The following is a 10,815-nucleotide window of genomic DNA, read 5'->3' as shown; positions in this document are numbered from 1 at the left end:
GTGGGGAAAACTTTTAGCTAGCGAGTCTTTGCACTATTGTTGCAAGGCTCATTAAGCTTATCTTGTATTGTGTTATTGCAAAAATCAGTTGACAAGCTTTTTCTTTAAAATCTCTTGTGCTAGAACTTTTGAGAAAATCATTTTGAGGGATTTTGATTACTCTATTTAAAAATCTTTGAAACACCACTTGTGATTGAGATATATTGAAATATTGTTTCAAAGATTAGATTGAGAACACACTCTTACTATTGATTACTTATTGACATTAGATTGAGTGTGAATACATATATTGCACTGAGCTTATAGTTCCTATATTATTGATGTGCATTGATTGATTGATACTGGTACAAATCTACTTGTTGGAGAAGCATACACTTTGTGCACTATTTGTATTGTATTCATTGATTGTATTTCAGGTGTGGGCCTAAAGAGGGAGACTAGCCCTATTAAATAGTCTCTGATTGGCTTAGACCCGATTAGAAAAGTTAGGTGCACCATCCTAGTAAGGTGCAGTTGTAGGTTGAGATCAGTCCCGTGAATTGATCTGGTTGTAACCGGTGCTGCTCCACCCATGAAGTGAGCCTTTAGTAGAATCCTTTTACTTGTGAACCAAGGCGAGGACAAAGGCATAGTTGGCTGAACACCGATAACATATCGTTTGTGCAAGTTAATTTTTTGCAATTTATATTCCTACACGTGTATGTTATTTTCAATTGTCTATGAATACTGCGCATGATTTAATTTCTGCTCATTATATTTATTTGCACATTTGGGATTGTATAGACAGACCCTAGGTTGTGTTATACTGCTGTTGGCTTAGCTAAACCTAGGAGGATTTTTTAATACCCAATTCAACCCCCCCCCCCCCCTCTTGGGAATACACCAAAGTCAACACTCTCACTCGGTACTTCAAGCATTTTCTACTTGTACCTCTACTAATCATAACTGCAAAGATAGGAAAAACACTAGGAACGCAAAAATAGATTAATATCATTAAAACACATTGAATATGATATTGTAGCCAACAAGGCTAACATTCTCCCCCTTTTTGATGATGTCTAACCTATTACTAATTTACTTAATCTTTGCATTTGAGTTTGACTTACCATAGCTTATTATGCAAAGATAATCTAATCTAGAACCACTAATGGGTTGTTATCATCAAAACAATGCAATTAAATTCACATAGCCTCTAAGGCTAACATTCTCCCCCTTTTTTATGATAGCAAACCATTGGTGTTATCGTAAAGGGTATATATTAAAACTCCCCCTCAAAATATGCATATTGTTAAATGATTAACATTCCCCCCCCCCCCCTCCTCTTACTATATGCATATAAGGCACAATAAAAAGATTTCATATTCATGGAGCTTTAACATGCAATTCATAAGAAAGTTCGTGTAAGATAAGACAACTAATAAGCAAGTTTAACTTTTTATGCAACCATATTCTTTCTACCCCAAATGCATTTCACTTCTCTCCCTTACCCTCACATAACACCACACATCATTCTTTTAACAAAGAGGACACCAAATAACTTCTCCCCCTTTGATCATCATCAAAAATAGAGGTACAATATATTTAACTAAAATTGTCTCCCTTAAGATATGATTCCATGGTGGTGAGGTGAGTGTGTGCTAAACACATATGCCAAAAAAAATTGGTGCTAAACCATAACATTGGAAATGCCAAGAATGGCTTCCTTAAAAACTCATGAATGATGATCATTAAGAAAAATATCATATGATGTTGGATCAAACATTCAGTGCAAATTTTCAAAATGTTGTTATGATTAGCTTTCACTAAAGCTTAAATCCATGAATGGGATATGATATACAATGCTTAGCATATATCATCAAAACAAATTATAGCATGCCTTTGAATAACAATTCAAAACCTTAGGAATTCACAAGAGAAAGACAAGGTTTTTCCATTTAACAAGCTTGGAGCACATGTTATTTCATCCCATAAAACAATAGCCAATATTTTAAAAATAAATAAACCAATCAGTAAGTATATATATACAATTTGAAACATCACATTGGTTTTATAATTCTAACTCATCAATATTGGCATGATTAAAAAAAAATTCTACTCGTTATACATCAAGCATTTTAACCAATTAGTAGGGTATTTTCTATAAAGCACCCACTCAATATAAAACTAATATTAAGTTGTGTGTAGTGTGTTCATAAATCCAAGAACAGTCCATTTCACAAGATAATTCAATTAAAGGACTGGACATGATGCTCAAGGTGCCTAGAAAAGTCTTCGGACTCAAAAACAAAAAACAATAGAAAATGTGAGTCCATAGGGCAGATGAATTTTATCTTTTTTCTTAAGGATGGGGCTTAAGCTCCCCTGTATATTTGCATACATACTTACTTGAATTTTTAGTTCAAGGATGATGTTCATTTAAAATCATTTATCCTATATTCATCCTTCATAAGAATTCAGCATGCAGCAAATATTAATCATTTAGATCACAATCATGATATATTGCATTTCAATAAGCATACGATAGCCAATCAAGACTATACTTCAAACATTATGCAATAAGGGTTCAAAATGAAGATGACACAACTCAAAATACTTAATGAGTGTGATACAAATGAAACCTACCCCAATGTCATGCATTAGCCCTAGTTAATGGACCATCATCAAAACATGTGACGTTTAATTAAAATGATGATGCTTAACCATTTAGGTCCTGAGTGAAAGAACATAACCCAAGGATTAGGACCAATTGGTGTCCATAAACTAGCTCTTCCTAAGATAACAAGTTGTGTACATGTTTTTCAATTTATATAGTATTTTGGATTCAACATGTACCAAATACTTATTCAATTAATTAGCATGCATTGCAAAGATATTCATAAAATTCAACTAGCATACACTAAATTTCAAAACATTTTCATTTCATATGCAAAGGCTTATAATTCCCATTTAAAATAGCATGCAAATGATCCTTTTAACATGCATTAACAAAAAAAATGTTCAATAATGACAGAATTTATGTAATAGACTAAGTGATCACTTAAGATCAAAATACTACGAAGAGCATGGTCACTACTTGGACACTTCATAAGACTTGTAAAAATATTTAGAACTTAAAATCAGTCTTATGGAGTCATGATTCTAGTCAACTAACTAGCATGTATGTCTAAAATAGATCATTCAAACCAACATGCAGAATCCTAATTAATTACCAACAAGAAATTCACAAATCTGCTTCAGCCTTGCATATGGCGTTCAGAACAAACATGCAGTCAATAGTATAGCTCAAGTAACAATTTGTGTTATAAATTATCTATCCACAATATAGACATTTAGCAAAGATGGATATTTAACATTCAATGCAATGATTATAATTAACTATCCACCAAATAAACTTAAACAATTGACAATATTTGGATAGTGGCATTCAGAACAACTCAAAGTCATTCAAATTATAATCAAGACTATTCATCCAATGAATTTAAAGACACTTAGCAAGTCATGGATGGTAGCATAAAGTATCCAAAATATTTCTAGTCATAAGCATAATACAATTTAGAGCTAATTGGATGAGTTCTTTTTGAATATGTTGCTCCCCCTCAATTATGCAGCCTAACCATTATCATCTTATACTTTCAATTTTTATTTATGTTTTACCTAGGTATCTACCTGAAGACCTATTTCCTAATCCTAGGTCCTAAGGAAGTATATTTTACAATTCATGTAATTCCTTGGTGCCCGTTCTTCCTTGGGTGCCAAGGGATTTTTCTTCATTACCCATTCAAGCTTCCTTGCTTTGCCTCTTTCTCCTCTATAAGGGTAAAAATATCTAATATGACCCTTTCACTCACAATATAAACAAATCTTGTTTTCATGTGAGGGTCTTGACTTATTTGCATTATTTTTACTTGTTGAGGCATAACCTTGTGATTTATGAGTTTCTTAACTCCCAAAGATTTCTTGGAGTTTTCTTTTCCTCTTATTACTTTGCCATGATCTTCATTTTTCTTTTTCAAGATAGTATTTTCCTTCAAAACATTTTCAATTTGATTTTTCAAAATTTTCACCTCAACTTGAAAAGATCCATGATCTTTTTTAGCCTTTTCTATAAACTCCTCATTTTCCCTTTTTAATGAGCAATTTTTTTCTTTCAAGATAGAACAAAGACAAGGTTCCTTGCCTTTGGATTTTAACAATTTTTCTTCCAAATTTTCTATCTTTTCTTTTAAAGTTTCATGCTCTTTTTGAAAATTTGAAACAAACTCTTCATTTTTCCTTTTAAGGGATTCATTTTCTTCTTTCAAAGAAAATTCCATTTGTTTTGGCAAAGCAAGCTCTTTCTCAAAATTTTTATTCTTCCTTTTTACTAAGAGTAATTCATCAAACAATTTAACACAACTATTTACAATTTTATCATATGAAGATGCATAATCCTCCTCATCCGAACTTACTTCATCTTCTTGTTCGTTAGCCATGAAGTAAGGATGTGCTTCTTTCTCATTTTCATCATCGGTGGCTAATCCATTGATTTGATCCCAAGTAGCACCATTTATGGCATTATGATCCCCATTTAGAAAATTTTATTCATTTTGATTTAGGGGGCAATTTATCATATCATGCCTAGAGTTATAAAATCACAACATTCAATGCATGATTCTTCTTTTTCTTTTTGTTGCATTCTTTTACTTAAAAGTCTCTTAAGTTCTTTTGTAAAGAATGCAATATTATAATCTTTAATTATTTCTTGTTGATTAGCACAAGATGATTCTAAGACAAGACCATTTTCTATATTAGGTTTTTCTAGATTTCTTGCTTCTTCAATGGTCATAGATGACTTAGGTAAAGATTGGAGAATTTTTTGAATATAATATTCTTATGAATAAATTCTACCAAATGCTTTCAAGTTGTTTATGAGGTTTGTGAACCGAGCGAACATGGAAGAAATTTCTTCACCATCATTTAATTTAAACAACTCAAATCCTCTAACTAGCGTGCATATTTTTGTTTGCTCATTTTGAGATGGGTTTCCATAGATGTTTTCAAGTACATCCCAAATTTCTTTTGCAGTTTTACATTCACAAATAAAATTATGTACAACATCATTTAAACCACAATAAGTAATATGCGTCGCTTTAAAATTGAGTTCAACTAACCTTTTTTCTCTTGGTGATTGTTCCAATAAAGCCTTTGGAATATCCTTATTTTTCTTTGTGATTGAGAAGTTTCCTTTGGAGATGATCTCCCACAAAATCAAGTTGTATGCTTGAATGAAGACGGTCATTTGATTTTTTCACGCATGGTAGTTGGAATCGTTGAACATCGGTGGTTGATATAAAGATCGTCCATGTGAAGAGGAGCTCATGGAATACTCCATTTATCTTTTACGCTTTGGATTTTACTCTGAAAAATACAAGCACCTTGCTCTGATACCACTTGTTAGTCGTCCCAACTGGGAGTATATAGTCTAGAGGGGGGTGAATAGACTCTTTTTGTGGAATACGTATTTTTCTACAAAATAAAAACTCTTAGAAAGATACAATAAATTATATCGCAATATAAATATAAATCATGCACAAGATATAAAATAAAGAGTGTAAGGGAGAGAAAGAACAACACCGGTATTTTTACGTGGTTCAGCACCAAGCCTACGTCCACGCCTTAACACCAAGCCAAAGATTCCACAATCCACTAAGGATACTCCTTCACACGCGGAGAAGTCTTACAACTCGAGAACAAATCCCCACCACGCTCACTAAGAGCCTTCGCTTTGGTTCACAAAGAACTTTGCAACAATGGTTCACAAAAAACCTTACAAGAGATTAGAAATACAAATTAATGCTCCTTAAATGAGCCAATATGAAATACAACCAAATCCTCGCTCTATTCTCTCAAGGAATGAATCTGACAAGATAAGTGAGCAAGAGAGGATTGAGCACTTGTGAAAAATAACTAAAATTCAAAGTGCAAAGTGCTTAGGTTTTGGATAAAATGATATTTTTCACAAATATGATTAACAATGCTCAAAATCATGTTAACACAAGTCTAATAACTTTTATTTATAGCCCAAGAGCCAAAAGAACCGTTAACTAGTCATTGGGGGGAATAAAAATTATTTTATTTGGTAAACTAACCGTTTTTCGCCCGTTAGAGTAGTTCTACATGTTGGACTCGTTGACAAGTCCCCTGCTCTCATTGACTAGTCACACACTGCCACTCATCGACGAATCTCCTATTTTCATCGATGGGTTTCCTAAATCAGAAAAAGTAATCAACATGAAAGTTGTGGTATTTTGTCTTAACTTTCCAGGGACACTAAGTTCGTCCTTTTTAGACTTTTCTAGCAAAATTTATGCCCCAAATACCAAAAGGTATTCAGAACTCAAGGCTACACTACGTTAGTGACGATTACTTTGTTTTTTCTTATCAAAAAGTCTTTTAATGACTTAAAACATTCTTGAACAAAAATATATGAAATATATTAAGTCTAATGAATATTAAAACTTGTCCAAATGAAATTCCTTATGAATATAAGATATCTTGTTTTAAGAAAACAAATTTGAAAACTCGTTTCGATATCTTATATGCTTAGCATGTTCTTTATTTAAAATATACTTAACTTTGTTTGCACCCTTAGGACATAAGACTCGTTTTGACACATTTGGGACCAAGTATGAAAATGTTTGTAAAACCAAAATATTAAAAACTTGTCCCTTTGAAAATCATGTTTGAGTTTAGGATTCATTTAACAAATTCTTTAAGTTTAACTTTGAAAACCATGAAATGTGAGTTTGTGTTTGTGACTTTAGTGCAATCCTATAAACTCATGTGTCCTAATATGTATATGCATTGCTCAACTCTTGCTTAGAAATCATGCAGAAACAAAACGTAAGAATTACAAACTAAACCTACCACTCACACAACTCTTATTACAAATAATTCAACAATTATAAAACATTTAGTTATACTTAGGTCCTTCCGAGTATGTGTCTATTTGATCTTTTCTTCTTGACGCCTACTCAATCCGATATTTTCTTCTCACTCGGTACTTCAAGCATTTGCTACTTGTACCTCTACTAACCATAACTAGATAGGAAAAATATTAGAAACAGGTATTGGTTAATATCATCAAAACACATTAAATATGATATTGTAGCCCCACACTTCACAAGCTCTACAAGAACATCTCTCAAGTCACGGAGCCAAAGTGTCAATGTGGGTCCCAGGCTATCCTCTACAGCTTCGGACTAGGAGGCTTCGTAACGGGAGCCAGAGCCGAGACTGGAGCAGGCGAAGAGGTGAGCAGCGACGAAGGCCAGAGGCGGTGTCGCTGGTGTTGGGATGATTCCGAATCTGCGGAGGCCGGAGGCGGTGTCGTTAACGTTGCGACGGCTCTGAATGTGAGAATAGAGGCTGGCTACGGGAAAGGTTCTGCAGTCTGATTCGAAGTGATTGTGTAGGGTGGTGGCTGGTTACGGCGACGGTTCCGAGGAGGGAAAGGGAGTTCGTGCGGTGCTAGGAAAGAAGGGAGAAATTAAATTAGCTAGGGTTGCGACTGGCTGCGGCGACGGCTCCGAGGAGGGAAAGGGAGTCCGTGCTGCGTTGGGAAAGAAGGGAGAAAAGAAATTAGCTAGGGTTGCGGCAGCGCGCTAAACGAAAATTAGGAAGGGTCTCTTTGGCTCTGATAGAAGATTTGAAAACCACCACACTTCTGAAGTGGGGAGTGTATTGTATTTATATTAAATTAAAGATTACATAGAATAATTACATATTAATTTCCTATTAATGAGGGGATAGACAAAAGGAAGGTACATAATATACTCTTAGAATTAAGGCCTCAACAATTGGTTTATATATATAATGTGTGTGTGTGTGTGTGTGTGTGGGTGGGTGTGAGTGTGTAGGTATGTGTGTATATTTCATATATATGTGTGTGATAGTACGCATGTGGTATTTACAAAATATTAATGTGTATGGTTTAGTGTGTGTATTAGTGAGTGTATTTTCTATTGTTATTATAAAAAATCTTTAAAAATATTGAAAAAGTGTGAAAAATCGCAAAAAATATGAGTTTTTGTCTCTTAGTTCCCAAAGTTTAGTTCTGGCTTATGTTAAGGCAAAGATGAGGATTTTGTAGTAGATTATGTTAAGGTAAAGATGTCTAGTTCTAAAATTGTATGATTCAAGAAGGATCAAGGTCCCAACCAACAAAGTTAGATTGAACGAACTATGTTTGTGTTCCCATCTTAGTAACAAAGTCTTTTTTTTTTTTTTTCTAAAAAATTCATTTAGAACCCCCAAAAATATGTATTTCCCAATGATTCTCTTGATTTTAAGTGAACAATGATGAAACCTTAACTTTTATAAAACTAATGTATTTTATCACACTTCTTCAAACTTAAACCCCATTTTCCAAAACCACTGTCTTCACTCTTTTCACTCAAAGACGCTAATACAAGCCTGTTGCCCCATTTTCTTAAACTCTAGCTCTTAAGTCAACAATATAAGTTTGATATTTTCAATCCAACTGTTTTCATAATTTATCTTTAGCATCATCATGTTTTCTTCAAAATAAGAGTTTTGAGATCAAGCCTTTTTAGAGCAAATACTATGAGCTTCTCGAAGTCATGTTAGAGTGTTTTCAAACAATGATACCAACACCCGAGGATCAAAAGGGGTCTTTTCTCTTTTATCTTTTGTCTTTTCTTTTTGAAGGCACACGTATGTAATTGTGGTAATAGTTCTGTAAATGACTATCGATAGGGGTGTTGATTGGCTGACCATTATTGAGATGGTAAGTCGCTATACACAAATTTTCTCTTGAACCCAAAATCTAATTTTTGTAGACTTCTTAGGGTTTTTCTTTATTTTCGCAATATTTTGAAAAAAAAAAATTAAGTTGGTGACTCTGTGTTATAAATTTCTACTTGTTTTACCCCCTCTCCCTCTTTTTCTAGAAAATCACTTTCTCATTTGGGGACACCATTATTCCCTTTCATCAACACCCCAAACAAAATCCAATGTCGACACTCTCAATTGGATGAGAATTGATGAAAGATCATTAGAATGACCTAGTCAACTACCTAAGGTTGAAAGATAATATTTCTTGGCAACATTTAATCTATTAAGTGGGAAATGAAAGGAGAATCACCGGTAGATCCACTTAACTCCCAAAGTTGAAGGTAAAGGAATCATTTAATAAGATCCAATCAGTGTTTAATAAAAATGAAAGTCATTGAGTGAGGATCCAATCAACTGCATCAAGCTAAGGGATGAAAGATCGTTTGCAGGGGCTAAATTGACTTGGATAAGTTCATGGATGTTGTAAGCTCGGTTAAGTATCTACCCTAGAATCTCTATCTTTACAAAGCTTTGTCTAAAAAGTGCTAGATTGAATTGGTGCAATATCATGCCTGCTGCAGATGATTTTTTTTTTAATGCTTTTTCTTAGGTTTTGTGAAGTGGACTTGATGCTGATGAAGTGCAAGTCTTTGATTGGACCTAATGAAATGTTAGATTGTCAAATACTTTTTGGCTCTTTCGAAAAAGATACCCTGATGGCTTAAAATTTGTTGACTTTATAAAACTAACCATGACGCCAAAGCAGAATAATTTGTGGAGAGACAAACTAGCTTTTAACTTTCTAAAATTTTTGAATCTATACTCAAGGTTCTTGAAAAAGCTACAGGCTTTTTAAAAAATTTATACAAGTAATTTACCAAACATTTTATACTGCTAAGAAGCAAAAACTAAAAACTAAAAACTAAAAACTAAAAACTTAAAAACAAAAAACAAAAAACAAAAAAAAAAAACAAATAACCCTTGATTACTAATATTAAATTAGGGCAAATTTGAATTAAGCAAAGCAAAAATCATGAGATATCGTCATTGATTTTTAAATCAGGTCCAGAAAAGATGACCCTGGCACATTCTCTACCTAATCTGTTTGAAAAATATGCAGTCAATCACCGGAATCCTGGAGCTTTTAATGGCTCATATTAGCATCTACTGCTAAACTAAGAAGGCATAAATTTTTAAAAAAAAAAAATTTGCATTTTGACTAGAATTTCCATGACCTGCAGAGACAAAGGCCTGGCCAAAGCCCAGACAAAATTCAACAGCAGCCTTCCCTCCATTTTGGATGCACAAAATACAGAATTCAGCAACAAATCAGCAAACCGATGAGTGCAAACAATGGGGATAAGGGATGATTATTCTTTAAAGAGAGGGATATTTGTTTGAATAAAGTAAATTGTCACAGTAAATGAACGATAATTATTACATTCCACTGAAGTACCAGACAAAACAAATATTTCCCGAACTTAAAACTCTCTTGGACGAGTCCCATTACGATACAAAGACCAGAAACAATGGGAAGACAATAAATAAGAGGGGAAGTGTAGCAGGGGAAGCAAAATGACATTTGAGGTGAAATCAAATTCCTCGTATACAAGATGCACAGATTTCATCACATAAAATGACACTAACCAAACTGCTTCCCCTTTTACTTCCGGATGGAGAGGAGGTCGAAGCTCCGAAGAGGGTCATCACGGGAGCCTCTTGTGGCTGCAGTGCGAGTGAAAGATGATGATTTGGGGTCAACGCCAGGTTGGATTTTATGTGAGGTAGAAAGGCGGCCGCTGCTAGATATCAGTCGATTTGAGCGGCTTTCACCAGGCTCGCCAGAGGAGCTTGGCCGGCTGCTCGGGAGAACAGCTCTTTTAGAAGAGCTTCCGTGGCGTGAGGTGCGCCCTTTCTCTAAACTGGGCTGCTGAAAAGGAAAAAGTACTCAAAACAAAATCCAATGCCACCACATAATAG

General features: G+C 34.1%; 1 protein-coding gene across 2 annotated transcripts in view; it reads right to left on the bottom strand.

The window, feature by feature from the left end:
• Positions 1 to 10,180: 10,180 nt before the first annotated feature.
• Positions 10,181 to 10,815, bottom strand: part of LOC131155190 (casein kinase 1-like protein 10) — a 28,620-nt gene continuing 27,985 nt past the window's right edge. The window contains exon 14 of one of the 2 annotated variants that reach the window (XM_058108142.1): positions 10,181 to 10,765. In XM_058108142.1, the coding sequence (XP_057964125.1) occupies positions 10,499 to 10,765 (267 nt within the window). In that variant the 3' untranslated portion in view covers positions 10,181 to 10,498. The remainder of the gene's footprint in view (positions 10,766 to 10,815) is intronic. The other variant, XM_058108143.1, reaches the window with a different exon arrangement.

This window comes from Malania oleifera, chromosome 5 (genome assembly GCF_029873635.1).
Source record: "Malania oleifera isolate guangnan ecotype guangnan chromosome 5, ASM2987363v1, whole genome shotgun sequence".
Classification (NCBI taxonomy): Eukaryota; Viridiplantae; Streptophyta; class Magnoliopsida; order Santalales; family Ximeniaceae; genus Malania; species Malania oleifera.
Note: the sequence above shows the minus strand (reverse complement) of the source record. Positions and strands in the feature narration are given on the sequence as shown.